Source organism: Heteronotia binoei, chromosome 2, assembly GCF_032191835.1.
Source record: "Heteronotia binoei isolate CCM8104 ecotype False Entrance Well chromosome 2, APGP_CSIRO_Hbin_v1, whole genome shotgun sequence".
Classification (NCBI taxonomy): Eukaryota; Metazoa; Chordata; class Lepidosauria; order Squamata; family Gekkonidae; genus Heteronotia; species Heteronotia binoei.
In genome coordinates, this window is record NC_083224.1 from 88,144,239 (window position 1) to 88,156,289 (window position 12,051).

Sequence of the window (12,051 nt, forward strand, 5' to 3'; positions counted from 1 at the left end):
TTCCCTCTCGACCCTCATGCTCCCTGGCAGCAACGGGGCTGCCACGTTCAGAGCGGGGCTCATGTAACACATCCCCGAGAGTCTTCTCCGAGTACCTAGCTGACTGTCACTGCTTCTCCAGGTCAGTCACCTCGGCCTCAAGGATACGAACTCGATCCCTGAGGACCAGGAGCTCCTTGCATCGAGAACACACCCAAGACTTCTGTCCTGTGACCCTCAGTGCAGAACACTGGAAAGCCCCCACCCCCCTGCTGGCATTCTACCTTCATGATAGCTTTTTAAAAATATACAGTCCCCTTTTAAACCCTGCTTGTTTATGTGGTTCCCCGTCTGGAGAATCTACTTACCTTATTGGGAACACATGGAATCTGGGTTCCTGGTCCTTACACAGTCCCCAGGCTAAGAGCCACAGGCCAAGAGCCCTTTAACTGCCTGGCAAGGCTCAACTTAATAATGCAAAGAGGGTGGGGAACACAGCCACTCCTAATCAATCAGCAACAATCACATTCAATCACCTTCACCTTCAGCCCTCCACACAAACTCAGAAGTTTTCAGCAACTTCCCCAGCTGCTGAGCCACAAATCTCACCCTTGTAGCACTTCTCTGCTCTATCCCAGAGCTCTCTGAAATGTCAATGCAGTAGCTTACAACTTCAATGCCAGTAGCTCACAACTTTAATGCCAGTAGCTCACAAAGTAGAATTTTGCTCACAAGTCTCTGCAGCTTAGAGGGAACATTGATTGTGAGGCAGTCCAAAGGGATCTGTTGAGGCTGGGTGAGTGGGCGTCAACATGGCAAATGAGGTTCAGTGTGGCCAAGTGCAAGATAATGTACATTGGGGCCAAAAATCCTAACTATAAATACAAGTTGATGGGGTGTGAACTGGAGGAGACTGACCAAAAGAAAGATCTTGGGGTCGTGGTAGATAATTCACTGAAAATGCCAAGACAGTGCGCAACTGCAATAAAAAAGACCAACATTATGCTGGGAATTATTAGGAAGGGAATTGAAAACAAATTCATAATACCCCTGTATAATAATAATAATACTTTTTATTTGTATCGCGCCCTCCCCGCAAGGGCAGGCTCAGGGCGGTTCACAACATACGAATATAATACAATAAAATCATACATAGTAATTACACTTATAAATATAAAATCATCATAAATCAGTTTACAAATTGTATTTAAATTAATTTTGGTGCTATAACTTAGATCTTTAATAAATTCAGTGGCTAAAAAAACATATCCAGCGGCACTTTCTTGGCTCGGTATTAGGTGAAGGCTATTTTGAAGAGGTAGGTCTTACAGGCCCTGCGGAATTGATCTAAGCATCGCAGGGCCCGTACCTCCTCCGGGAGTTGATTCCATAGCAGTGGAGCTGCAATGGAGAAGGCCCGATCCCGGGTGGTCTCCAATCTGGCCTCCCTTGGCCCAGGGATATTCAGCTGGTTCTTTCCAGCTGACCATAAATTGATGGTTTACAAGATTATGCATGGGATAGAGAAGGTAGAGAAAGAAGTACTTTTCTCCCTTTCTCACAATATGAGAACTTGTGGGCACTCAATGAAATTGCTGAGCAGTTGGGTTAGAACGGATAAAAGGAAGTACTTCACCCAAAGGGTGATTAACATGTGGGATTCACTGCCACAGGAGGTGGTGGCAGCTACAAGCATAGCCAGGTTCAAGAGGGGATTGGATAAACACATGGAGCAGAGGTCCATCAGCGACTATTAGCCACAGCGTATTGTTGGAATTCTCTGTCTGGGGCAAGTGATACTCTGTATTCTTGTTGCTTGGGAGGGGCAACAGTGGGAGGGTTTCTAGTGTCCTGGCCCCACTGATGGACCTCCTGATGGCACCTGGTTTTTTTGGCCACTGTGTGACACAGAGTGTTGGACTAGATGGGCCATTGGCCTGATCCAGTATGGTTTCTCTTATGTTAGCATATATTTAGGGGGTCATGAGTGACTTAATGGAGTATTGTTGCTGTGCTGTGCTCACATTACTTGCCACCAAACAATGACATGACAAGGCATTTTGTGTTAGTTTCCCACTACAAGGCTGTGGTAGCAGGATTGCTTTGTGTGTGGAAGGAGTTGTATGGGGAATTCTCAAAATGGGAACCAGGGAATTTTAGCAAACACAAAGCACTGGGAGTGAGGTAGAGATTAATCAGCATAAAAGACTGGGAACGTTTTTGTCATAACTTCAATATGGTATACTATCTGCAATTGCTTCCATGTTATTTTAAAGGTTTTGTGTAAGGTTTCTATATGTTCCAGTAATGAGTATTGAAATCCTTTGTGTTACATTTAAAAAAACCAAACCTATTTAAATTGCCCAAAAGGAAGCCCATTAATGTTTAATGAAATCTGGAAAAACAAACCAAAAAATCCCTGCCCCAGTTTAGTACATATTTACTAGTGGCATTATGATAGCATTCTTACTGCAAAGTGCAAGGTATACTAGCAAACTGCCTAAGCCAGCCAAAAGGTTTGATAACTGAAAGCTGTCATAATCGGAGGCCAAGCACAAAGCTGTAGTTTGAAATGAGAACTGTATGTGTCACTTTTATAAAGGGAAAAAATGGGTAAAATGTTCACCTATCACACTCCCCCCCCTCCCCCAAAGCTGGTAAATGGTGTACTGAATAGTCTTGCCTTGCTTGCTTCATTCCATTTTTGTTCCTTTCAATCAAGATAATCAGCAAGAGGGAGATTTCAAGAAAAGGCAAATAAATGACGCACACACACAAAACCTTCTCTGGGGCATTTAGGGATAGAATAATGGCCAGAGATACTGTGATTGTTGCAATTAGGGTAGCTCCTCCAGTGTGTGAAGAATAGGTGCAACATAGCAAAAATATAGCAAATACAGATAGTCTATAATGGTTAAACTTACTCAGTTTTACTATTAATGCAATTAAGTGAATGGTTCCTCATCCTCTTGGAGAGGAGTGACAAGTGGAGTGCCTCAAGGATCTGTCCTGGGACCTGTCTTGTTCAGCATCTTTATAAATGATTTGGATGAAGGAATAGAGGGAATGCTTATTAAATTTGCCAATGATACTAAATTGGGAGGGGTTGCAAATACAGTAGAAGACAGAAACAGGATACAGGATGACCTTGACAGGCTGGAAAACTGGGCTAAAATCAATAAAATGAATTTTAACAGGGATAAATGTAAAGTTCTGCATTTAGGTAGGAAAAATCCAATGCATGGTTATAGGATGGGGAGTCTTGTCTTAGCAGTAGTATGTGCGAAAAGGATCTAGGGGTCTTAGTAGATCATACGCTGAACATGAGTCAACCGTGTGATGCGGTGACTAAAAAGGCAAATGCAATTTTGGGCTGTATCAACAGAAGTATAGTGTCCAGATCACATGATGTGATGGTATCGCTTTACTCTGCTCTGGTAAGACCTCATCTGGAGTATTGTGTTCAGTTTTGGTCACCACATTTTAAGAAGGATCTAGACAAGCTGGAATGGGTCCAGAGGAGGGCAATGAAGATGGTGAGGGGTCTGGAGACCATGTCCTATGAGGAAAAGTTGAAGGAGCTGGGGATGTTTAGCCTGGAGAGGAGGCGGCTGAGAGGTGATATGATCACCATCTTCAAGTACTTGAAGGGCTGTCATCTAGAGAATGGTGTGGAATTATTTTCTGTGGCCCCGGAAGGTAGGACCAGAACCATTGGGTTGAAATTAAAAGAGTTTTTGGCTCAACATTAGGAAGAACTTCCTGACAGAGCGATTCCTCAGCAATTCCTCAGAGCTTCCTTGGGAGGTGGTGGGCTCTCCTTCCTTGGAGGTTTTTAAACAGAGGCTAGATGGCCATCTGACAGCAATGAAGATCCTGTGAATTTAGCGGGAGGTGTTTGTGAGTTTCTTGCATTGTGCAGGGGGTTGGACTCGATGACCCTGGAGGTCCCTTCCAACTCTGTGATTCTATGAAGTGCTTGATAGCTATCCTGGTACCTTAGTTGTTGTTGTCTTAGACACTGGAAGAACAGAGGAGTATTCTTTATAGTTGGGTGAAATGTTGCCTGTGTGTTTCCTTATCCTCAGAATGGGTTGGTGTAAAAGAAAAATCACTCCTGGTCTGCTGCCCTTGCTTTATGGTACAGTTCTCCACAGAAACATGGGAGTTTTTAAAAAGCCTGTAGTGCTCTGCCTTTTACTCAGAAGACATAGTGAAAAATCTTGGAGATCACTAAGTGGCATGTTGTTTCTCTAAGTTACCTCTGGTTTACCTCTGTTTCTTTATGCAGTTAATTGTTTTCATTGCAGAGAGCTTGTCGGATAACTTAGCCGTCCTTTCCACTGTGTCTAGAACCCCATGCTGGGCTTTATCTGAGGCTTTATATTAATTTCATGCTGAGTTTTCCTTCACTGTTGAGAACCCCAGCTCTGTTTGTGTTCTTGGGTTGTGTGTATTTCTGTCGACACACTTTTCTTGGGATGGTTGGTCCTTCAGTGCCCCTTCTCCATTCCCCAGCACTCATCAGACTTTCCACTTTGGCTCTCCTCTGGGCATGGCTAACTTAAGCACCCGGGTTTCCTTCTTCCTCTCTAGATCTTTGAACGAATCCTGTTTATTTGGGCCATCCGACACCCAGCCAGCGGCTACGTGCAGGGGATTAATGACCTGGTCACTCCATTCTTTGTCGTGTTCCTCTCTGAATATGTTGGTAAGCAATGTTTGATGGCTGCAGTGTGCTATTACCCTTGCTGTTGAACACTCGAATTGTCATCATCAGATAAACTTTGTCATACCAGAAATGCTTTGCTATTGGCTGTTGTATGAAACTAAAATGCGTATTAATCTATTTCCACTTCTCTTCTGGACCAGCTTTTGTCAGTAGCATATAATACTTCACAGTGCAAGTAGGTATGGATACTTAACTGTATTAAAATGCGTCAATCCGAAGTAAAAGTTGAGTCATTGCTTGGGTGGTGTCAAAATATTTCAATTCTGTGCTGAAGGGGCTAACATTTTGCAATCAGAGTGCTTAATGCAAATCATACACACATCTATTTTATTAATGGAAAGGCCTGCCGTCTCCTGTAGCATTTAGTAAGGCTATAGGCTGTGATTATTTATCACATTTATGTTGTGAAGAGTTTTCTGTTACAGAACACATGTACGATAAGTCTGTTACCATGATCTGACTTGGAAGCAAATGTTCTTTTCTTCCATTTTTTTCACCTCTGAAGGCTTAGAATGGGAACCACAAATTAGAGTATACATCTGTAAAATAGGGTTGCCAAGTCCAATTCAAGAAATATCTGGGGACTTTGGGGGTGGAGCCAGGAGACATTGGGGGTGGAGCCATAAGCAAAGTTGTGAAAAGCACAACTGAACTCCAAAGGGAGTTCTGGCCATCACATTTAAAGAAACCGCTCACCTTTTAAATGCCTTCCCTGCATTAGAAATAATGAAGGATAGGGGCACCTTCTTTTGGGGCTCACAGAATTAAACCCCCTGGTCCAATCTATTTGAAACTTGGAGTGCATTTTGAGGAGAGTCATTAGATGCTATACTGAAAATTTGGTGCTTCTACTTAAAAAAAACAGCCCCTCCAGAGCCCCAGGTACCCCCAGATCAGTTCTCCATTATTCTCTATGGGAATCGATCTCCATAGGGAATAATGAAGTGTTCAGCAGACATTTCCATCCCCCCTCACTCTGTTTCTGAGGACTCTGAAGCAGGGGAAGGCCTGCTCCCACCTGGGGATTGGCATCTCTACTCATGAGTTGCTGAACTTCCAACTTCTTCAGAGTAACACAGAGCAACTGACCTCTGAAAAGATTATGCAGCCAATGAAAGGGTCTGGGCTGCAAATGACCTCTGCAAAGATTGTGCAACCAACGGAGGGTCTGGGCTGCTTTAACAGCCATGTTATGCTGCCTGCTCCCCTGCCCCCCTTCAGCCTTAAAGACGCAGATGCACCATCCCAAAAGGAAGCCTTTTCAGTGGAGTCTGAAGCCTCTGGAGGTGGAAAGGCATATGAGGGCTGTGGGGGCGGGGCTCCCCCACATCCCCGCCGGCCAGCTGACTGGGAGCAGGAAGGATTCTGGGAAAGCAGGAGAACCCCAGCTGGGACCTGGGGATTGGCAAGCCTTCTGTAAGAAGAGAGCTGGCTAAGAGATTTAAGATGACCAAGCCAGAACTATACCCTCCACCCCCCAAAAAAAATTAATGATCAACTTCACTTATATATGTTTATATCTTTGATTTGCTGCTGTGGTTACTATTGTGCCTACTTTCTGTGCTAAATGGGCCAAGGTATTGTACTAAAGACTTGCAGAATAATTATGCGCATTGCATATGTTATGGAGATATGTGAGCATATATCAAACAAGATAAGGGCCACTGAATAATGATAGAAACGATGGCTATTGTGGAGACCATGACTTGAATACAATGAGGGTTAACAGTCTATTCTAGTTGCAAAATAATACTGTTTGCAAAATGGAGTGGAAAGTGTAATGAAACTGGAAAGGCTAATGCTTGGTATCTAGCGTAAGAGGAGTAGATAGAGTTCTATGCAGGAAAAGCTACAAAGTTCTACCCAGAAATTCATACTTACCTCTTCCAGCATTACCCAGTCCCTGCTGTCACCTTTCTTAGATTCCCTACTAAAAGCTGACCTTCTATGAAATCTAACAAGTATATTATTTGAACCAAATATTATTTATTTATTTATTGCATTTATATCCCGCCCTCCCTGCCGAAGCAGGCCCAGGGCAGCTAACAACAACATTAAATCCACAATAAAACAATAAAACCATAAAGCAATAAAAACAATTACAGTAAGATCAATTGCACTTTAAATATTGAACAAAATTTTAAAACAGTTTTGGTGCTAAGTTCCATACCATGATGTTAAGCAGCTCTGTACTTTAGTTGAAGTCCAGACGAAAAAGTGTTGTTTTACTAGCCTTGCGGAATTGCGCAAAGTCCCGCAAGGCTCTAATATCATCAGGGAGTTGGTTCCACCAGTGGGGTCCGCAATAGAGAAGGCTCATTCTCTGGTAGCCTTCAGTCTCGCCTCCCTCAGCCCGGGGATTTCTAATAGGTTTTGTGATCCAGATCGCAGTACCCTCTGGGGAATATATGGGGAGAGACGGTCCCTAAGGTAGACAGGACCTAGGGCTTTAAAGGTAATAACCAGCACCTTTTAGCGAATCCGGAATACCATTGGCAGCCAATGCAGTCTCCGCAGCCCCGGCTGCACATGATGCTGAATAGAGAGACCTAGTAACAGCCTGGCTGAAGCAGCTGCAGCTTCCAGATACGAGAAATGTGCAGCCCCATGTAGAGGGCATTGCAGTAGTCTAGTCTCGAGGTGACCGTAGCATGAATCACTGTTGCTAAGTCGCTGTGCTCTAGGAAGGGTGCCAGCTGTCGTGCCCGCCTAAGATGGAAAAAGGCGGATCTCGCAGTGGCTGCTATCTGGGCCTCCATAGCCAATGTGGGCTCCAGTAGCACCCCCAAGCTCTTGACTTTAGGCACCGATATCAGTGGCGCCCCATCAAAGGCTGGTAAAGGGATTTCCCTTCCCAGGCCACCACGGCTCAGACAAAGGACTTCTGTCTTCATTGGGTTCAGCTTCAGACGACTCAGCCTGAGCCGCCCCGCCACAACTTGTAACGCCGGGGCCAGTTTTTCTGGGGTGGAGGCAGGCCGGCCATCCATTAGCAGATAAAGATGAGTGTCATCTGCATACTGATGGCAACCCAGCCCGAATCTCCTGACAATCTGGGCAAGGGGGTGCATGTAGATATTAAACAACATCGGAGAAAGCACCGCCCCTTGAGGCACCCCACAATTAAGCAGATGCCTCTGGGACGATCGTCCCCCGATAGCCACCCTTTGTCCCCAATCACAGAGAAAGGAGGAAAGCCATTGTAAGGCTAATCCCTGAATCCCCACATCGGCAAGGCGGTGGACCAGCAACTGATGGTTGACCATGTCGAACACCGCCATCAGGTCCAACAACAACAGCACTGATGACCCGCCTCGATCTAGTTGTCGCTGGAGATCATCTACAAAGGCAACCAGCACCGTCTCCGTTCCATGGCCCGGGCAAAAGCTGGACTGGTGTGGGTCTAGGACGGAAGCATCCTCCAGGAAGCTCTCGATAATTTTACCCCAAAAGGGTAAATTTGAGACCGGCCAATAATGCGCCAATTCGGCTGGGTCTAATGTTGGTTTTTTCAAGAGGAGATGGACTATCGCCTCTTTAAGAGGTGTTGGAAAAAGCCCATCCGAGCTATTTACGATATCCCGTAAAGGATATTGAAGCAACATCCGCAAGCTTTAATCAGCTAGGATGGGCAAGGGTCCAAATCGCATGTTGTTGGGCGTACAGTTGCGAGGATTCTGTCAACATCCTCCAAGCTGAGTGTTGCAAAACTGTCTAAAGCCGACCCCGAAAACAGGCACGGAGCCTCGAGTTCACTTACTGTTTCAATTGTGGCAGGGAGGTCACGGCGGAGCAACGAGACTTTATCCATGAAGAATGTTGCAAAAGCCTCACAGCCTATTTCCAATTCCCTATAGTTTGGTCTGCCTTGTGGCAGAGTTGTAAGAGTCCGAATGATACTAAATAATTGTGCTGGGCATGAATTCGTGGATGCAATCTGGGCCGCAAAGTAAATTTTCTTTGTGGCCTTGACTTCCATCTCATAGGATCTCATATACTCTCTATAAGATGCTCTGGTTGCTTCGTTGTGAGTCTGCTGCCATTGCCTCTCTAGTCGTCTGGGCCTCTGTTTCATCGATTGCAAATCCGCATTATACCACGGCACCATCTTTTCACAGGGGCGCAGAGGACGCAGATATGAAGCAAATTGTCAGAGACCCAAGCCAGGGTCCCCCGAGTCACCTTTTTATGTGAGCAGCATCTGGCCCTTGGGTCCTCTAAGTTAAATGTGCACAAATAAATCAGGCCTTTGCAAAAATATATAAAGGTTTATTGAACAATTAAAAAAAAGAATATCACTATGCAGTACGGTTTCTACAGCATAGTAGCAAACAAATAAAAAAGCTAATTTTCAATCTAAACACATTTAGTACCTGGTATTAGATGGCACACCTTCTTGTAGCATAAGAGTCCAAGCTGTGGCCTAAAGCATTTTATACATGGCTTTCCATCATGATGTAGCATAACATATCAAAGCATACTAGTATGGCACAAGCTTAAAGTTAGCATGGCTTCTCTCTGGCATATAGCCTAAATATAGTCTTTTGGCCTTTTATACCAGGTGATCTCTCAGATCCAATCAGAAATCTCCCTTGATGGAACTTTCCAGAAGATATTAACATCCGCTTCTAATTCCCTCCTCACATCTAGTTACACAGCTGAGCACTGGTTCTCATGATTAACCAATTATTACATTTTTGTATCTGGCCTTGAAAGAGATAAGGATTAGGGGTATATTAAAAAAGAAGATATTTTTCCAGTTTGGGTATATTGAACCCCAAAAATATTGGTGTTTCCCAATATTCCCAAATCCCAATACTGGTATGGTATTCAGATTCGGTAAATATTTGGGATTCCCAAATTTTTGTTTGCTCCATTGTACCCTATTGAGACTGTTATAGTCAGTGGTCTCAATAGGGCAGGATGTCAAACATATGGCCTGGGGGCCCTTCTAGGGCTCTTACCTGGCCTACAAGAGACTGGTGTGAGGGAAGGAAGGCAGGAGGCTGCATGGGGACACACAGTGAGGTGTGTATGGTCGAAGATGTCATGAAATGAAAGGAAATGGGAGGTATGGGATCTCTTGGGAACAAACTAGTTTTGCATATGATTAAATACATTTATGGGGACTTTTGTGGATCCACCAGTAAAACAATTGCTTTCACTCCTAGGATTCTACTAGGAATCAATTGCTTTTGTTTGCATTTTTAGTAAAAACTAATATTGTTAACTGGGTTTGCCTGTGTCATTTATAAAGTTTGTATCTCTAATATCTGGCATTAGATTTTATGGCAGATATGGCCTGGCCCAACAAAGTAACATTTATGTTAGATCTGACTCTGATAACAAATGATTTTGATACCTCTGCCATAGGGTATAATGGAGAATTGATCCAGGGGTATCTGGGGCTGGAGTGGCTGTTTTTTGAGGTAGAAGCACTAAATTTGCAGCATATCTGCTAGTGTCTCTCCTCAAGCTCCCCCCAAGTTTCAAAAAGATTGGACCAGGAGTCCAGTTCTTTGGACTTCCAAAGAAGGTGACCCCATTCTTTGTTTTTTTCAATGGAGGGAAGGCGCTTAAAGGGATTGCAGTCCCTTTGAATGCGTTCTCTGAGCTCTGCCTCTGAGTGAACTCAGAGCTTACAGCCTCTTTAAACACCTTATCCAGATGGCAATTTCTCTCAGAAGGGACTGCAGTCCCTTTAAACACCCTTTAACTCAACTGTCTGGTGGTCCATCAGTGGGGATGCCAATTGGCTGAAATGGCCAATAAAACAATGATAGAAACCAGTGAGACCTGGGAAGGCTTGCACATCTTTTGTGGGGAATGGACATTTCAGATAGCTGAAAAATGATCAAATCTATATCCGGCTGTACACCACTTACCAGTCCAATGGATGAGGTAGAAAAAGTTTATTGTAATAAACAGAGAGCAGAGCTAAACCGAAGCCTGCATACCAAGCTGCTCTACTCCCTTTCGGGGTGGGCAGTACTTTATATAGCCTTGATGTCACATTGCCATGTGTTAGCATAGACATGTACTAATTGGCCGCAGCATCCAGCATAATTTCATCATGAGAGCCAACTACACACTACTGATACATTTTGCCAGGTTGGCATCAGTTCACTGTCAGGATTTATGTTGCAGAAAGAAATTCTACCTTGCATGTGCCTTGACTAGATAAATCCAGTTTGGGCTGTAAGAACCCCCTACTTCTATTGTTACTGAGAAACACAGTAGAGATTCAGTAAGGCATAGTGGATAAGACTGGAATGTTGGTAATTCTTGTGTCTTTACTTTACTTTAAGGCATTACGGATAAGACTGGAGCAGTCCTGCTAATAATATTAACCCTTGAGGGGAATACTGTTTCTTTGCCTCACATGCTCCCTCTTTCTGGAAGCTGACATCCATGGTGTTACCATGGTTGAGGCTTATAAATAACTAGGCAAAGCAACTACGTTTTACATTTTAAGGTAAATTAATGGTATTTTAGTAGCAAGAATACAATAAGCAGAGTATATATATTGAAGCAGGAACTGCTAAACTACCTTACTTTGAGACTTACTTCCATTGAATGTCAAACTGTCAGCCACTGTGTTTTGGCTGCCTCTAATGTGAGCAACCTTAAAGTTAGCATTTTGCAGGCGTAAGGCTGATCTTAGGACTCGAGTATTATTTCCGTTCATTCTGCGGATGAAAGACAAAGGGTTATGATCAGTTTCCAAGAAAAACTTAACACTGCACAGATACAGTTTCAACTTGTTTAGGTCCCATGCAATCCCTAGACACTCTTAATCTAGAGTTGTGTAAGCCTGGTAACAATTTCCTGCTCAGATAAACAACGGGGTGATATTCACCATCCTCCCCCCTCTGTAACAACACAGCACCCAGATCCTCAAAAAAGCATTGGTTTGGGCAACAAAGGCCATGTTATAATCAGGTGGAACCCAAAGGGGTACTTGAAACAGTTTCTCTTTTAAAGTCAAAAACATGTTGACATTCAGGGGTCCAGATGACATGGGTATGTGCCTTCTTCTTGCACAAATCCATCAGTAGGGATGCCAGCTGGCTGAAATGGCCAATAAAACGATGACAGAAACCTGTGAGACCTGGGAAGGCTTACACATCTTTCCTGTGGAAGACTTGCACATCTAACAGGCTTAGACCATTCCATGATGCTGGCTGTTTTAGCATCATGAGGCCTGATGGTGTTCGACTCAATCAGGTTGCCCAAATAAACATCTTGGTTATATCCAGACTGGTAGTTTGAGGCCTTGATGGTCAATCCTACCATGAATTCTATGAAGTACTTCACACATATGTTCAAGGTGCTCATTC

The 12,051-nt window shown here is 43.9% G+C and overlaps 1 protein-coding gene across 1 annotated transcript in view; it reads left to right on the forward strand.

Annotated features, from left to right (window-relative positions):
- TBC1D22B (TBC1 domain family member 22B) overlaps positions 1 to 12,051 on the forward strand; it is a 63,711-nt gene that overhangs the window by 21,908 nt on the left and 29,752 nt on the right. The window contains exon 8 of the mRNA XM_060231530.1: positions 4,576 to 4,690. Coding sequence (XP_060087513.1) covers positions 4,576 to 4,690 — 115 coding nt within the window. The remainder of the gene's footprint in view (positions 1 to 4,575; positions 4,691 to 12,051) is intronic.